At 40.9% G+C, this 17,018-nt stretch overlaps 1 protein-coding gene across 3 annotated transcripts in view; it reads left to right on the forward strand.

The window, feature by feature from the left end:
- The window catches only part of KLF7 (KLF transcription factor 7), an 84,255-nt gene that overhangs the window by 22,809 nt on the left and 44,428 nt on the right, over positions 1-17,018 (forward strand). The window contains exon 1 of one of the 3 annotated variants that reach the window (XM_069467836.1): positions 9,321-9,344. The exons of the other annotated variants lie outside the window; for them this stretch is intronic. Within the exon in view, the coding sequence (XP_069323937.1) occupies positions 9,321-9,344 (24 nt within the window). Of the gene's footprint in view, positions 1-9,320; positions 9,345-17,018 lie in introns of those variants that run through there. 3 annotated transcript variants of the gene reach the window in all.

The raw sequence follows: 17,018 nt of genomic DNA on the forward strand, positions 1-17,018 counted from the left end.
GATCTAGAGGAGCGGCCACCCACTGCCTTGTAGTAAGTATGTTGGCAAAGCCGAACCCAGAGCAAACCAGCAATGCAGTTATCAGCCAAAAATATTTGACATTTTCTAGGCCCTGGGGATGCATTTCTTGCTGCTGCATAGCATGTATGCTATGCAGCAGAACCCCCGACTGCTCATCCTTTTTGAAAGACACAGTGGGGCTTTCATGCCGCTACACCCTTGCTCATGTCATGTGCTCTTTTTAGAATGTTCCCTTTCTGCACTTGGCAAAAGCTCACTCATTTGTCAGGGTCTAGCTCAAATGTGACTTCTTCACACGGCCTTCGCTGACCTCTCCAGGAAGAGGGAAGTGGTTCCTTCTCTCTCTTGCCTTAGCACTTTTTTCTCCCTGGTCATATTAGTGGTGTATGGCACGTTTGTTTTCATTCTGTGTATTCCTATCCCTCTGTCCTTGCTGTACCATGAGCACCTCGTAGGCAGGTATTGAGCCCTAGGATCGTCTCTAGCATAATGTCTGATATAAAGTGAAAGCTCAGTAAATAATTGTTGAGTTATTCTTTAAAAGAAACACAAGAAAACAGTCCCTGCCCCTGAAAGGCCAGCAGAGTTCAAACAGGTGTAACTTGTTTATCCTAGAGGCACGTTCTTTCTCCTCAGTCGTTATACTATTGGGCAAATGGACCAATCTCCCAGTGCAGTAAAAAGTAATAGTGGCCCCTAATCAAGCTTTTTAAAAAAATTCATTGAAGAAGCATTGATTGGGCGGCTACTGATTATGCCAAACATGGTGCTTATCCCAAAAGAAGTTGAAAACTTGATGCTGGGACCCAAGGCTCTTGTGGATTTGTCATAGCTCTTGCCTCCTCCTGCTTGACATTTCACGGTGCCATCTCCATGTGTCTCTTGCTCCTGTGACAAGATTCTTCTTGCAAGCAGGGATTCGAGCTCATTACTGCCAGGCAGGAGCAGCTGAGCAGAGGGCTAGTGACAGTGCCGCTCATCTTACTTCCTCCAGCTGGGGCTCTGCTCACATAAAGGCTTTCTTGGGGAAACTTGGTGGGAAGTGAGGCTTAAGGTTCCCCAGCTGGTATCTAGCCTAAGAGACAGTTATGTCGTACCGTAATTGGGGCCCACAGGGAGGAAAGAACTGCCCAAATGTGCCTGTTTTTTTCTTTCGCCTCTCCTTTCATTTGGAACAGAAGTCTCAAATTGGCAGCTGTGGGCCCTTTCCTTGTCTTACACACTCTAACTTTTTAATACTATTTACCGGCCGGGCGCGGTGGCTCACGCCTGTAATCCTAGCACTCTGGGAGGCCGAGGTGGGCGGATCATTTGAGCTCAGGAGTTCGAGACCAGCCTGAGCAAGAGCGAGACCCCCATCTCTACTAAAAATAGAAAGAAATTATATGGACAGCTAAAAATATATATAGAAAAAATTAGCCGGGCATGGTGGTGCATGCCTGTAGTCCCAGCTACTCGGGAGGCTGAGACAGGAGGATCACTTGAGCTCAGGAGTTTGAGGTTGCTGTGAGCTCGGCTAACGCCATGGCACTCACTCTAGCCTGGGCAACAGAGTGAGACTCTGTCTCAAAAAAAAAAAAAAATACTATTTACCAACATTTAAAAAATTGGGAGATTTCATACAAACCCTCTGGATTTTTGGCTTCTTTTGAAAGCATTTGCCAACACTGGACCTGCATTTTCCACGTGCTATCAATGAGCTGGAGCTATGTAGCGACCTCCCCTTTTAGAAGGTGTATGCTGTCCAGTTTACCGCAGTCCCCACCCCTCTCTACTGTCACCTTCCTTGACTGTTTCACTAATGTATGTTACACTCCTCACCCCTGTATGTATTTGAGTTTGAATCCTAACCTAGATTTCTCAGAAGAGGTGTTACCTTCTAGAGGAAAGCACCTTCAGAAATAACACCTATCTACGCCAACACCCCAAGGACAGTCATGTGGCCTTGTCTCATGGGGCCTCATCTAGGAGGCCGGGCAGAAACTGCAGTCCAGAGTTTGAAATTGAGACATGGCACTCGTACAAGCAGAGGGATCCGAGTAGTAAATTCCATCTTCCTCACACCTGCTTCCCTTAGACAAGCAAGATACGGCCATGAGAAACAGGCAGAGGATTTTTATCACATTGGAAAGAATTTTATAAATCTAGTCCACTTTATTAATACCTTTGGTTTCTTGGTAAAGAAACCAAGGACCAAAGAGGAGGTGACTGAGGAAGGACACATGCCTAATTACATAGAAGGAGCTGGTAGAAGTCCTGCTTTTTGTGTGTGTTCTCTCTGTGACCCCACATTGCCTTTGATTTTACGTACTTATAAAAAAGTCCCAAAGTTGAAGGATTTTAATATTTAGGACTAATTAGGCACCCCCTCCCAAGGAGAGGCTAAATTACCTAATTTTTAACAAAGATGGCTTTCCACCACCATATATTTCTGAATCACGATAATCTTCTTCACCCACTGGCCACCCTTCTTTTTAGGCTGTTGTTACCGGATGATTATAGACAAAACCACTTTAAAATTGATGTTTAGGTTCCATGGAGGGAGCAGGGCCAAGTGCGAATTTTCCCCTTGAGCTGATCTGCCCCCCGAAGTTTGGTGGACCATCTTGGTTAGAGGAGTGTTACTGATGAGAGAGCTGTTGGCATCCAGGATTGCCATATAGGAATGAGGTGCTTGCTGGACGTCTGTTTTTCATTGCTCCTGTTTTTCCTTCTCTTATTGCTGCTTCTATTTCTAACATGTCTTTTTCTAGCTGCATTTTCTATTTGAATCTTGAACAAAAGGGAGGGTGATTGATAGTACTGGTGTTGAAAATGAGCCAAAAACCACTATTCCAAAAAGCACTGTGAAGAAAAAAATGTTGACTCTTGTTTAGTCAAATTTGTATTTTTATATTTATTAAAATTAGGAAATGTTTTGTAAATGTTGGCTAGCGCATTCAAATCCCCCCTTTAAAAAAGTTTATAAATTTGAGTTTCTATGTATTTGGCGTTTGTCAAGTAAACCAAATCAGGTCTTCAGTAAACTGTGTTTATTAATATATAATAAGTTTTCTCAGTTCAAATCTTTAAAAAATGATTCTAGTTCTATTTCTGTTCATCTCAGTGGTTACACTTGATGTTGACAGGTTGAAATGGCTGAAATCCCATTTACTTTTAACAATCCAACCAAAGTATGCAATAACCAGAGAAAAAACAGAAATCTTATAAAAAAAATGATATTGTCAAAACTGAGACCACTTGCCCCAGTCTCACTGGGAGAGATTACATAGAGAAATGTAGTTGAAAAGCTTATGAAAGGAAGTTTGGGATCTGGTATTGTTTTCAACTTGGGAAGATTCTAAATCTTTAGCAGGAATTCTTTTTTTTAATTTAAATGTCCTTTCTTTTTTTATTTCAGAATATTACAGGGGTACAAGTGTTTTGGTTACATATATTGCCCTTGCACTGCCCAAGTCGGAGCTATAGGAATTCTTATTCCAAAGTTGCTAAGAGATGATGGTCTGGTGAATTTAAAATATTTTGAGATCCTTGGTGGAAGGTTCAGGGTTGGACCAAAAAGCCTAATTGTTAGTAGCCAAGAAACTTTTGGTTCTTACTGGCCATAAAATAATGGAAAAACTCAATTTTCTTTACTAAGTTAGGTTCCCTACGAATAGAATGGGGATTTTAATTCTTGCTGCCTACATGGTCTCACAGGGGCTCTCTGAGGTTATGAGATTACATGACAAATATTGATAAGCATTTTCAGATGCTTTTCACAAAAGAATTCTCTGTCAAAGGAAAAAAAAAGTGTACCTTATTTCATATGGAATGGATTGGAAAAGTCCCATTTTTTACCTGGGTGTTACAGTTACGACTTTGTTCCTGTTTCTGTCAGCCTGTTTTCTAAAGAAAATGGAAGGTTTCTATAGATCTCTGATTCAGTAAATCGTGGGTTGAAAGCTCGGAGTGTGCTTTTAGGAGGAGCGCAGAAAAAGCATCCCCTACCTTAGCAGAAGTGATCCTTTTCATTCACATGGTCATAAGCAAATCCTGATAGTGGGGAGGCCATTTTCGTTTTCTTTTTCCAAAAAAGCACATGCAAGGAAGAACTCCAGTTGTTGAAGATCAAGCCAAATACGACCAAATTTTGTGGCAATCGCAGGCATAGATACAAACATCAAAATATCTCCTTAATTAAGGCAGTGGCTCTGCTGGGGCCTACATTCCAGGATACTCAGCAGAGAAAACATGTTTTCTTTATAGGGGAGTTTTATTAGCAGCAATGTTCCGGTATGTGATTCAGGTTAATTAATGATGTAGTCACACTGGTGTCTTGCCATAAGTTTTATTCCAGTAAGTAGGGCACTAGGAAATCGCATCGACATATCTTGTCATGCCAAAAAGGAATCTTTAATTTGAACCATTAAAATACATTTCCATGGGGTCTGTCAACAAGGTAGTTTAAGGATTCTTAATGTGGATACTGTTTTAGACTGAGAATCAATTCATCATAAACTAGATGTAGCAGATGCAATGGTTCAGTGAATATATGCAGTTCTTAAATATTTTGTTGGATGAGATGATAGAGACCTCAAAGACCTAGACCACCCACAAGCTCTGGTAGAGCTGACCTTCATTGTATGAGGAGATTTGTAGCAAGAACCACCTTTTCCCCATGAGAGTTTTTATTAATTTTACATCACGGTGGTGTTTTAAAACTTAATTTGTGTTGTGCATATGTAGCAACCTTCCTTGGAGGTTGAAACAACAAAGCAACTGGATTGGAAATTAGATTTTCCCCCTTATGCTGCTAATGTAGTTCTTGTTCCATTGGGATTTCCCCTTTGCATGGGCTGATGATTTCTTTGAAACTGTATGGAAATTGGTTCAGACAGGAACAAAGGGGAGAGGGGATGGCAGTGATGATTCAAATTAGTGTCGCTTCTTCAGTGAGAGTCTGGTGCGCCTTGAAAGTGCACGTCATCCGATAGCAGCCAAGCCACCTAAGGTTAAGTGAGGTGCCAAGCTACTGGAATCCAAACTTCAGGGTCTCAGCACTTGATTCTTCCCTATCAAGTTGGATTGAATTATTAATTTGAAATCTGCAGTATTGTAATGTGGTTCAGAAATGGGCTAAGCGTAATTTTACTTTTCTTTACGTGATAGGAGATCTTCTCTTCCTCTCTCCCTCATCTTTTCCCAACCAGCATGTGAAAGATTCCTGTTGCCTAACATAATGAATAAGAAAGGGAACAGCTTTGTGACTCTGGGGACAATGACAGGTTTAGAGAAAGGCATCCAAAATGCATTAAAGAGAATCTGCATTTCATCGACGGTGGCACACCTGCATGTGTGCACACGCACACACTCATAGGAACCCCGTGCAGCTTATATTCAATATTTTCACCCTCAGCTCTTGCCTGGTTCAAACACCATACCCTCTTAATTGGATTTTGGCTCACTTCCAGGTTCAGTGTTTGAGGGTTCTGTGTCTGTGAAATAATGATCCTGAAATAAATAGCACCTCTCAGTAGAGATATCTTTTTATGTAAAATTCTTAAAGGGAATGAGGGGAAGGAAATGCTTCTGTGTTTAGGAATTTGTGGGAAAGACCCTAGAGTGGGCCAAAACAGGAATTTCGCAGGCCCTCACCTGTGTAAGTGGCCTGCCAGGCTATTTGGGGTGACAGAAAGCATCCTTGATGCTCTGAGTTCTTGATGACTGCTAGGTCTAATGGACCCTTCCACATAGCCTTTTATTTAAGGACTGACGGAGGTGGGACTCCTGAGGTTGAGAGACAAAGTGACATGACCCCCAAGTGTTTGGGAGACCAGTGGCCACTTGCCTTGCTCAGGGAGGTCCCGGTAGGTGGTAGAAATGGGAATAAATGATATAAAGTGGGTTGAGCCTCAGTCTTTAATCTATTCCCTCAGGACACCAGTTAACAAGCACCTATCGTGGAGGTGAGGAGAGGGGTGGGTTTTATTCATCTTCAGTGACACGCAGAGCACATGATGCAATAGGGACTGCTGAGAAGAAATTCCCTCTTTGTACCTGTTTGAAATGGGCAAGTGCGAGCACCGAGGCCGACTCCTTGTCTTGAGAAGAGGCTCCGTGCTACTCCCGTCTGATGTGTGTGCATCAGCGAGTGCCTTCTCAGCACTGAAACTTTTTTTTTCTACACTAAATAGATTTATCTTATTTAAGCAAAGCTTTTTCTACAAAAAGATTTTAAATTTATGACATTCATTTAAAGAGTCAGATGCAAACATGAACCTATTAGTAAACCATTTAAAATATGTTTTTGATTTCTAAATGTTCATAGGTCTCTCTAAAATTAATACACAATTTAAGAATTCTTCACCAAACTTTCTCCATGACCCTATACTCAGAGCCAAGACAACTGTGTCCTATTTTTTTTTTAATTTAGTTCAGAACATTATGGGGGTACAAACAATTTGGTTACATACGTTGCTTTTGTACCATGCCCATGCCCCAAATAGTGTGCATTAAAATCAGCACAAGAACTTAAACTGAGGAGAAATGATGATGGAGTCTTTTGACCTGATAAGGTGGGCATTTTAGGATAAATTTCCTGGCCAGTTCACATTTTCCCTGGAATTCCAGGATTGATTATTGGCTTCATTGATTTATTCATTTATTCATTCAATTAATATATCTTGGATGCCTTTTCCAGCCACTAAGCTGGGTGTTGGGGGTTCATTGGTACTTAAGGTGAAGTCCCTGTTCTCCTGGAACTTCCATTCTAAGAGGGAAAGACCAACAATAAACATGCAAATAAATAGTTTCGATCATTCCAGTATTTGGTAGGTACTTTTTAAAAAGCAAATAAAACAAAGTACTATGATGGAGAATGAATGGGATGTTCGGGCTGGTTTCTCTAGGCAGGTCAAAGGAGGAGTCTCCGAATAGGTGACAATGGAGCTGAGACAGACTAGATCCAAAGGAAGCAGGGATGCAGTGACCAGGAGCATCTGCGTCCTGCGATGCAGACACAGGCACCAGGGCTCTGAGAGAGGTATGAGCGGGGTGTGTTTGTGTGAGGAGTATACTGGCCGAAGGGGAGAAGGGGACAAGTGGAGACAAGTACAGCCACATCACGTAGGGTCTTGTTTGCCCTGATAAGGAAGTGTGGGTGATGGAGGCCCAAGAAGGATTAGCAGCAAGAAGGGATTAGAGCTGGAAGGGGTCTTTGTGAGTGTGGTTCCTCCATTTGCAGAGAAGGAGGCAAACTCTCTGCTCAGGTTCCATAGTTTACTGGGAGGGGCAGGGCCAGTGTGGGAGAGGGAGGCGCTGAACCTGCTTCCCAGGCCCAAGTTCTTCTCACCAATAAAAAATGAGAGTTGAAGATAGCGTTTTATCTACTTGTCTTTATTGCTTCTCTTCCTGGTGGGTTCTGGAGGCCAGGGGAACAAAGAGGAAGTGGCAGAGAGAGACAGGGGCAATTCTGCAGGACAAGGAAATAAATGGCTTTTACTCCCCATGCAGTGCCTACTCGCAGGGCTGCCCTAGAAACATAAATTTGCCCCTCAGTTTAGAAATCTGCATCTGCCCCAGACAGCAAGCATTTAATTTTTTTCAAATGAAAAACATTGAAGATACAAGTAAATAACACCTAGAGTTAAATCTTAAAATACCAATGTGTTCTACCAGTAATGTTGGTGATAAATGCATGCACATTGTTTCTGATGTTCTTTTGGTGAAGAAGGAAGAATTTTTAACTTTCGTCATACTCTTGGATTCCTGCCTACCCAGGATTGTGACCACTGTTGGCTTTTCAATTGCATTGTTTGAGAGTTGCTTCATTCATTCATTCATTCACTTGACACATACTTGAGGCAGGCTACAAGTCAGGCATAGGTCCCAGTGTCTTTGAGGGGCCCACGTTCTAGTGAAGTTTACGTTTTGGATGCCGATGCCGGTGAGGCTAGTATCCATGGGGAAGCACAAAATTAGTTTCATAGCATCCTGTAAATTTGGATTATTGGGTGTCTTCAGCCGTATATAATAATAGAGGCCATGAGGTCCAAGGACCACCTTGTTCCTGGTTCTCCAAACCTTTTTCTTTTGCCACCCAATCGCTGGCAGAACCATGTGTTAGTTCCTCTGAACCTGTTCTGAATGAGCCACTCTCACTGTTCAGTCTTCACCCTTCTGTTACTATTTCATGGCATCATTGAATTCAGACTCGTAGTTCCCTTAGAAATTCAGCCCATTCTCCCAGGAGTCCAGTGAGGTTAAAGTTACTCAGCTAGTTAGTCGGGGCTCATCTTGACTCAAAGTCCCCTGCTTACTTAAACTTTTATATTCAACAGGTTTACTGTACTTTGATAATTATTTGGTATTATTGATTCTCCACGTCCGTGCTCTTGATACATTTCTTTATTGTCTGCATGGATGTGTAGTGGAAATCACACTGGTTATGTAATAGCTACAACATACTTAGCCTGTGTGCCAGGCCCTGTTCTAAGATCAATTGATTGAACTCTCTCGGCACTCCTGAGTGCTTGGTACTACTCTTACTCTATTTTACAGATGAGAAAACTAAGGCACAGAGGGGTTAAGTAGCTTCCCCTGGGGTGATTGAGCTAGTAAGTAGCATAACCTGATTAGGGACCCAGGCAGTCCGGCTCCAGGGACAGCACTCTTAGTCCCCTGTTTTGCCTCTCGGTGTACACAGGGCCAGTCTCTCTCCTTCACTTGGCGAACCTCTGCAGCCACCCCAAACATTGTGGTGAGTCAAGTCCAAGTTTCTCAGGTTAAGTAAAAGTACAACCATCCATGTCGGGAAACGCAGTTTTGGGCTTGGTTTCCTTATGGTTTTGCCTGCCATTTTACGAGGTCTGAGGAGTAGAACAGACATTCCTCTTAGCGCCCCCACATTGTCTGTAACATTCCGCCGTGGAAGTCCCTAAAAGCTCTCAGTTTTGAAAGCATTCTCTGCGATGGCCAGCCACTAAATTGCATCTGCCACTGGGGGCCCCAATGGGCTTTCAACCTGTTTTTCTTGGGAAATTCAAGCTGTGAGTGGGAGAGCGAGAGCGAGAACATTGTACACGTGTACAACTGTGGTTTGGAGTACAAGAAGTAATCGTATATGGGTATGTATTTTTATGGGGGGTAGGGGAAGGGTATATTTAATTAACCCAATGAAGACGGATAGAACAATGTTCCAGGAGAGAGTCAATAAAATGAATTTGCTTTAAAAAGGGGGAAAAAAAAATCCCAGTAGCCTGAGTCAGCCTGTGCAAGTGATTTGGGAGAGGAAGGGGAGGTGATGTAATTGGTTCGGCATGTTCCCAGCTTGGCCGCTGTGTGTAAAGGGGCCCAGGGAGTTCGAGGAGGGTGTGTGAGTGTGTGCAAAGTTAACAGGAGCGGGCGGGGGGTGGAGGGTGCGCAAGAGCCGACTGTAAAACAGGATTAATAACCCCTTGTCAGACCTTCCCCTGTTACTGTGTTTTTCAGTAATTTTGGTTTGAATGAGGGCTCTCTAGCCAATTAATGTTTATTTGTTTCCTTTGGCAAAGACCCGTTGGGGGGAGGAATGAGATTGGTAAGTTTCAAATTTTTGTTTTGTTCTTGCATTTTGGAAGAAGAGGCGAGTGATGTGAGTTTGGTTTTGAATGGTGGCTCTCCCTCTCCCCGCCAAAGAGGCAGGAGGCAGGACGTGGCCAGCTGGTGCCTTGAACCTGACACAGGTGCAGAGCTGTGGGGGGTGGGGAGCCAAGAATAATTACAGGTTTCTGAAGCATCAGGCCCTGCCTGACACAAGCACTCGTCAAGAAAACTGCTCTTTATGGAAAATTAATGGTGAAGCTGAAAAATCGTCAGGGCCATTGTTGTTCTTGGGAAGCCATCGCGCCTCAAAAGAGGCTCCCCCCCCCCCCCCCCCACTGCACCCTCCTGAGTCCTTAGGCTTTCATGAGAAACTGGGCAGAGTCCTCTCCTTCCAGGCAGGAGCTAGTTGCCTGCCATTGTCCTGGGCCGTGATGTGTTTTTCCTTTGAGAGTATCTATTCTGCATTTTTTCATTCTTAAATCTTTCAGTCCAGATCTGCCCCTTTACCCTCACCAGTAGTTTATGTAGAATTATTTTTCATTGATTGTTAAGACACAAATTTCATTTTTCCATGCAAGTGTAATGACCAAAACAAGGACATCTAATAAAGTTTGCTTTCAAGCTACAAGGTCACGAATGGGATTTCCACCAGTGTGTGTGAACTTAAATAGTGGCTTGGTGGGGACATAAGGAGATAGCAGACAGAGCCTCTTCTGTGATCCAGCTGTGCCTAGGCAGGGCTGTCTGTGGACCACTCAGAAGTGGGAATTTAGTGATAGTCCAGTGGGCAAATAATAGTGAGTGACTGTTCTTAGCTACAATTATGCCGAGAGGCCAGGCCAGTAGACTTCCCGTTGTTATGTTCCAAAAAGTAACATCTGGAAAAACAACATTGAAACAAGTTAGGAAGGCCTGTCTTGTCCCTAGTGGACACTGTTAATTTTGAGGAGCACAGACATTATGAAAACAAAAAGGCATTTCCAAGTTGTTGAAGGTGCCTGAACCCCAGTGCCTTCCTTCAAGGAACATAAGACCTGGGCCACACCTCCCAGCTCTGCCCAGGTTAGGGGACTTTAAAGCTTGCTTTGACATTTAATTTGGGTTTGAGTTGTTTGGGGAATTTCTTTTATGCACTGTAACTAAGGAATCCTTGGAAGATGAAAGGGGTATTTGAGGCTACTTTGCATCATGTGCCTGGGGAAAGTAATTTCAAAGACATCACCCTCTCCCCAGGCCTTTAATCTTGTCTCCTTCCTCTCCCACCCCAAAGCCCCCACCTCCGCAAGGAAAAATATTCAAACAAATATTTTCTTTGTTATGTTGAAAATAGTTTGGAGAAAAAGAGAAACACTGAAGAGGTTTTGATAGAAATTTCCCAACTTTTATATTTGTTTAGAATTAAATTAATTTTCACAGCCTTGTCTCTCAGAATTTACAGATTACTGGAGGGAAATGTTTAATTTGGTTTCAGCTCTAGCAACCAGTTGATGTGAGAAACAGTCGAAAGGAATGCGATCTTACGTTGGTTGTAGTACCGTGGTGGTTATTTCGTGGAGTTCAGCAATTCTGACAGTAATGTGTAATACTATTGTACCTCTGGGGTGTGCTATTGATGTAGGTGCTTTTTTTAAAACCTAATAGCTAAAAAATGCAATAAGAGATTTTCACTTACACTGTTTACTTGGTACTCACATTTTCTACACAAAATTCATTCTCTCTTAATCCTCCCACCCTAATATTTTCTGATAATGAAAGTCAAGAAAAAGTGAATATTTGCATAAAAGCTTCTTAGGAATCTCTTTCTTAGGTCTTTCCAGGTTGATTCTTGTCACTGGTTCATGCATCTTTTCTGCCATGAGGTAGGTTCAATTTTATCATCCTCTTCCTCAAACCTGCTTTAAAATGTTGAAACCCAGGAAGGTGTGCAACAAGTTCAAGTGCTTGGCATCTGAGGTTCTCCCGTGGGCTTCCTGAGTTTATTAATTATGATGTTTCTTTCCCTTCCTCCAACCCCTGAGAAAAAGGGTACCAGATCTCTCTGACCATGCTTCCTACATCTTTTCCTGTCTTTCAACGCTGACTTAATTTTAAAAGACTAGAAATGTGTCAGAATCATTACATCACATCATTCTTTGAAGGGGGAAAATCACAAAGTTCCCATCAATATCAATCTTTGTAATCCTAGATTTTTTTCCGGTTGGTTTCAGGAGCCAGAGGAATCAGTCTTTTTATGCTAAAACATGTGAAGAGTAAGTAGATCCAATAAGTTAGAAAAGAGTGAGTATTTTAGAAGATGGCTTGAAAAAAAGATGCCCACATTTACCTCCTATTAGTAGCTTATTTTGTGTCACTCTGAATTTCCATTCTTGGATGTATATGAAGAGTTTAAAGCCACAAAAAAGTAATCGAGCTTTAGGACCCTCCCAGGAGAAAGGCAAGGGGTTCATTTCCCTCTTTCTGTGCTCCAGACTCTTTGGGGACTGTGGCACCATGGTTAATAGCACATGACAAAGCCACACATAATAAATGTCAGAAAGGGGCTCCCATGGGCAGCCAAACACAGTTCACCTGTGTGTGCAATTACCTGGGTGAACATTCTTTCTGGAAACCAAAGTTTACCCCTTCCTGTCCAGAAGCATCATGATCATCATCGTCATCATCATCATTGTCATCATCATCAGGTCCAGGTCTGATCTCAAAGGAAGCATGACTTTGCAAGTTTCCACAAAGTGGAAAGCTGCATGTTCCCATATTTTTGCATCTATGTTCTTTCCCCAGTTTGTTTTATCTCTTTGTACTTTTAACTCATGGCCTTTTTAGGGGAGATAGGTGCAATGATTGAGATTATGGGTGGCTGGCTAAAGGACCGCAAATGACTGTTAAGTAACTAGAAACATTGGTTGCAGGAGATGGCCTTTTTTTACCCATTGATTCTGTATTATTTTAGAAAAAAATCATTAACAAAATGCAATTTCTTAAATTTTTTGATTTGCCAACTTGAGTGTACATAGTCCCAAAGATTCTCAGTAATTACTCATACTAGCACAGTTATTGAGTGGTGGCAAAAATAATGGCTTTGTCTTAAGTTTAAATTAGGGACACAGAAATAAAAACTAGAATTTTTTATGTTCTAAATACTTCATTTGAAAAGGGATGGCATTAAGGAGCCTGGACTAGAGTCTGCAACTAAACATAGTTGTAGTTACATTGGGGGCAATGGATGGGGTTGTGAGGTGATTCTAGCTCATTTTCTCAGAAAGTTCTAGCTCGTACAACTCTCCATAACTTCCCACACTTAGACATCTCTGCCATCTGAGATAACAGAGATTGAGGTTTAGCTCCAAATGATTATCTTTACTGTTTGAGAATCTATATGGTTTAAAGAATACATGATTGCTTTTAAGATCATAATCTCAATAAACCAGACATCCCACCAATCTGTGGACTCTTAGATTCATTTTGGAGATAGTGTTTAATTGTCCAGGGTTGAAGATGGGTGTCTTTCAACACTTGGCAGTCAGCATATTTTCTTTACTCCATTTTTTTTTTGGGGACCAGGCTTCCTGAAGGGGATAGACTTTATGTTGAACTTCGAATGAAGGAATGATGAGTGGGAAGGAAGGTGAAAGATTGTTTCAAGCATACATGAACATGAGGTAAAGAGAAGAAAATAGGTAAAGGAAACCCTTTAGGAAAGTGTCATAGAGAAAATGGTCAAAGCAAGAGGAGATGTTTGCAATCTTGACTGGCAAGTTTCATGTAATTTATGGTGATATAAGGACAGGTTGAACGAAAGCCATTTGGTAACCTTGACATCATGCCTATATATGACCAAATGTCTTACATTTTCCCGAGCTTGTGAAAGTAACTGCCTCTTGCCAGCAGCAGGAAGATTTGGGTAAACTTAATGTGCTACAAGACTTGAATTATCGTGTTTCCTTTCAACTTGTGCCTCTGGAACCTTGAGAAACAAAAATGAATAATGACGATAATGGATTATAATCCATAGACTAAAATATCTATAAATCCATACCAGTATAAATAAATGATTGAAAAAATAAATAGAGGGGAAGAGTCATCTCCTCCTTATAGTAAAATTATCATAGAAGTAGTAGTTATGGCAATAATAGGTTTAAAGTCTTTTCTTTTTTTAACTAGGTCTTGGATTATTACTTTTAATATGCATGTTTCAACAAGTAAGAAGGCTATGAAAAGCGTGAAGAGAGTATTAAAAAAGGTTTCAGGGTGATCATCCAAAACCAATTTCAGGCGATATTTATTAGGATACTAGGAGAAGAAGCCGCTATGCATTTCAAAGTTGAGATATCAGAAAGTCTTCACAAAGCTCATTTGTGACTCATAAACATAGAGGAAAATCACTTTGTACTTAGGAACATTTCCTTACCATTGCTGACTGTAATGAATTTTTCAGAAGGTGGGGGTTGATCCAGTGGCTCAAGCATTAAGTTGTATTTTCAGGTCAGGCTGAGGGAAGCCTCGTATCTCCAAGGTGAGAGACCAGACAGACATAATTTATGTCATTAAACTGACATCTGCTGACTCAGATTTGGCATTTTCTGGCTACCATGACATTGAAACAGAGTACATCTTTGGTTTTGGTGGACAAACATTTGAACTCTGTATCCAAATTTATAGTCTAGAGACACTCAGTTTGCTAATGGGTCTGTCTGTCTTTTTGAAATTATTTTAGACTTAAAGAAAAATTGCAAAAATAGTACATGGAGTTACCTTATATACTTTGCCCAGCTTCCCCTAATATTACCTAACCAGAGTCCAATTATCAGAACCAGGAAATCATCAGTGATGCAATACCATTAGCCAATCTGTACACTCCACTTGAATTACATTATTTTTACCACCAATACCCTTTTCCTGCTCTGGTATCCAGACCAGGTTCCATTGCGTTTAGTTGTCATCTCTCCTCAGTCTCCTCCAATCTGTGACACTTCCCAATCATCCTTTGGTCCTCATGACCTGGATACTTTTAAAGAATAACTGGCCAGTTCTTTTATAGAATAGTCCTTGATTTGGATATGTCTGATGTTTTCCTATGAGTAGATTGAAGTTGTCCATTTTTGGCAGAAATCTCTCAGAATAATATGGTATCCATCAGCATCTCATGTCAGGGGTATTATTAATATGACTTGTCACTGTTGCTGCTAACTTGGATCCCATGGCTAAGGTGGTGTCTGCCAGGCTTCTCCGCTATAAAGTTATTATTTTTGTCTTTGTAATTAACAAATATCTTGTTGGGGGAGATACTTTGTGACTAGGCAGATATCTCGTTTCTCATCACTGATTTTGAGCATCCATTGGTGATTCTTACTTGTAATCATTCTTACTTTGTTGTTTGCCTAATGGTTATTTTCTGTTTCTGTCATTCCTTCTATGTTTATTAATTGGAATTTTACTGTAAGGAAGAGCTGACCCTTCCCATCCATTTGTTTATTTATTAATCATTTATTTAGTATGGATTGGTAGATATTTATTTTATTTTATGGAATATAATCTATGATCATCGTTAGGTTTTTTTTATTTTTTTTTTTTTACTCAAATTGTCCAGATTTGGCCATGGTGAGCTTCTTTAAGTTGGCTCCTGAGTCTTTTTGACATACTTCCATCACTTCATGAGCACTTTTTTGCCTTTTGGTACTACAAGATATTCTAGGCTTATCTTTTATTTTCTTTGCACCAGCTCTTCAAAGAACTATTTCTCCAAGGAGCCCTGGTTCCCCTTATTGAATAATGATAGTCAGAAACCAAGATCTCTTTGCTAAGCTTGCTCATTGCTAGAGGGGTATCTTTGCTTGTAGCCTCTTTCAGTGGATGGAGTGAGGAAATATATGTGTGTATACTCACACATGCACACACACATTTATTTCTATACATACGTGTGTGTGTGTGTGTCTGTGTGTGTGTGTGAGAGAGAGAGAGAAAATACGTGAAAAAATACTGATATCTCAAATTCCAATTAAACATCATGGGTATTTCTTAAATGAGTTCTCATAATCATTTACAAATAACATTGGAGATAAAGGTCTTCATTGGCTTAGAAATAATCTAATATTAAAGTCCTCCTCATTCTTAACATTTTAATCTGCACACTCTTCATGAGAACGTCTTTAAACCCCTCGCCCTGGTTTTCAGTCGACTTGTACCTCTACCCACCTAACCTTCATCTCTAGCAGATAAGAAGTGGATTTCTCAAGATAAAAATTATTCCATAATGATTTCATAGGGCTGTGCAACACATCCTGATGGGTGCTCATACTTCTGCGGTTCTCGGATGAAATAAGAAGGTCTTGTGTCAGGATTGTAAGTTACAGTCTCTCTGAAGTGATCCAGATTTTACCACATTTTAGTGATCAGAGGTCTCTCCGTCTTTAGATCATAAGTATGACTCATGTGCTCCTGGGATTCAAACCAGGGCATACTGGGTAGGTTATTTTTTCATCCTCCCAGAAGAGCGTGCAAATGTATTTAGAATATCTCAGTTCCTCAGAACTCTGAATATGAAAAGATTGAGCCTTTTAAAATAACAATTTCTTAGACTTTCAAATCTTTGAGCTAGAAGGTATATAGAAGAACAGGGCATACAAAAGCTAGACAGTGGTGACTGAGTGTGAAATGGTCATTTTGTGGGAGGCAGGGAACTGCCTCAAGGACATCTCATAACCCATGACTCAGCTGATTTTTACCTGGAATGTATGTATGTCTCAAAGATCTGGTTCTGCTCTTTGGGCAGAGCTCAAGAAGTGTTACGGTTGTGTTCCAGAAGACATGTGTTAGTGGTCAAATCTCAGCATGGTCCAGGGTAGGGTGTCAGAAGATGGCTTTTGAAGAGTAGAAGAGATAGAACAAGCAAAGTAATAGTATAATGTGGGTTTCATCTTTGACAGACATTATGTACCTTTTGGGTGCCAGGCACTGTGCTGGGTAGGGGATGGTTTAAAAAGATAAGGGGATATTTAAGGGAAGTTTAAGGAGTTGAATCTTATAATTTGAAAGTGAATTGACTGGAGCTAAGAATGAGGATTTCAGTATTGAAGAGAAGTAAATGATGATTTCTAGCAATGAGATGGAAAAAGGAAGGGGAAATTTTTGAGATGTGGAGTTCAGAAAAGGAGCAAGTGAGGATAAGGCATATTTCTAGACCTGAGAAGGTGGTAGTATTGGTTTCTAATATAAATTGTTGGGTCACTACTAAGTCAGAGCTATTAGTTAATAAGTCAAGCAAAATAAAAATTTACTTTCCCAATAAGCTTTTCTTGATTAATACCTCCATATTACAGAATATAGAATTCATTGTCCACTTAGCCCTTAAGAACTTATCAACACACTTTATATTATGGTATTTATGTGGTGTCATATTGCTTTGTAAACTCATGTCATTTTTGGCTTTGCGATTATTT

The sequence above is a fragment of the Eulemur rufifrons genome, chromosome 1 (assembly GCF_041146395.1).
Source record: "Eulemur rufifrons isolate Redbay chromosome 1, OSU_ERuf_1, whole genome shotgun sequence".
In the NCBI taxonomy this organism is placed as follows: Eukaryota; Metazoa; Chordata; class Mammalia; order Primates; family Lemuridae; genus Eulemur; species Eulemur rufifrons.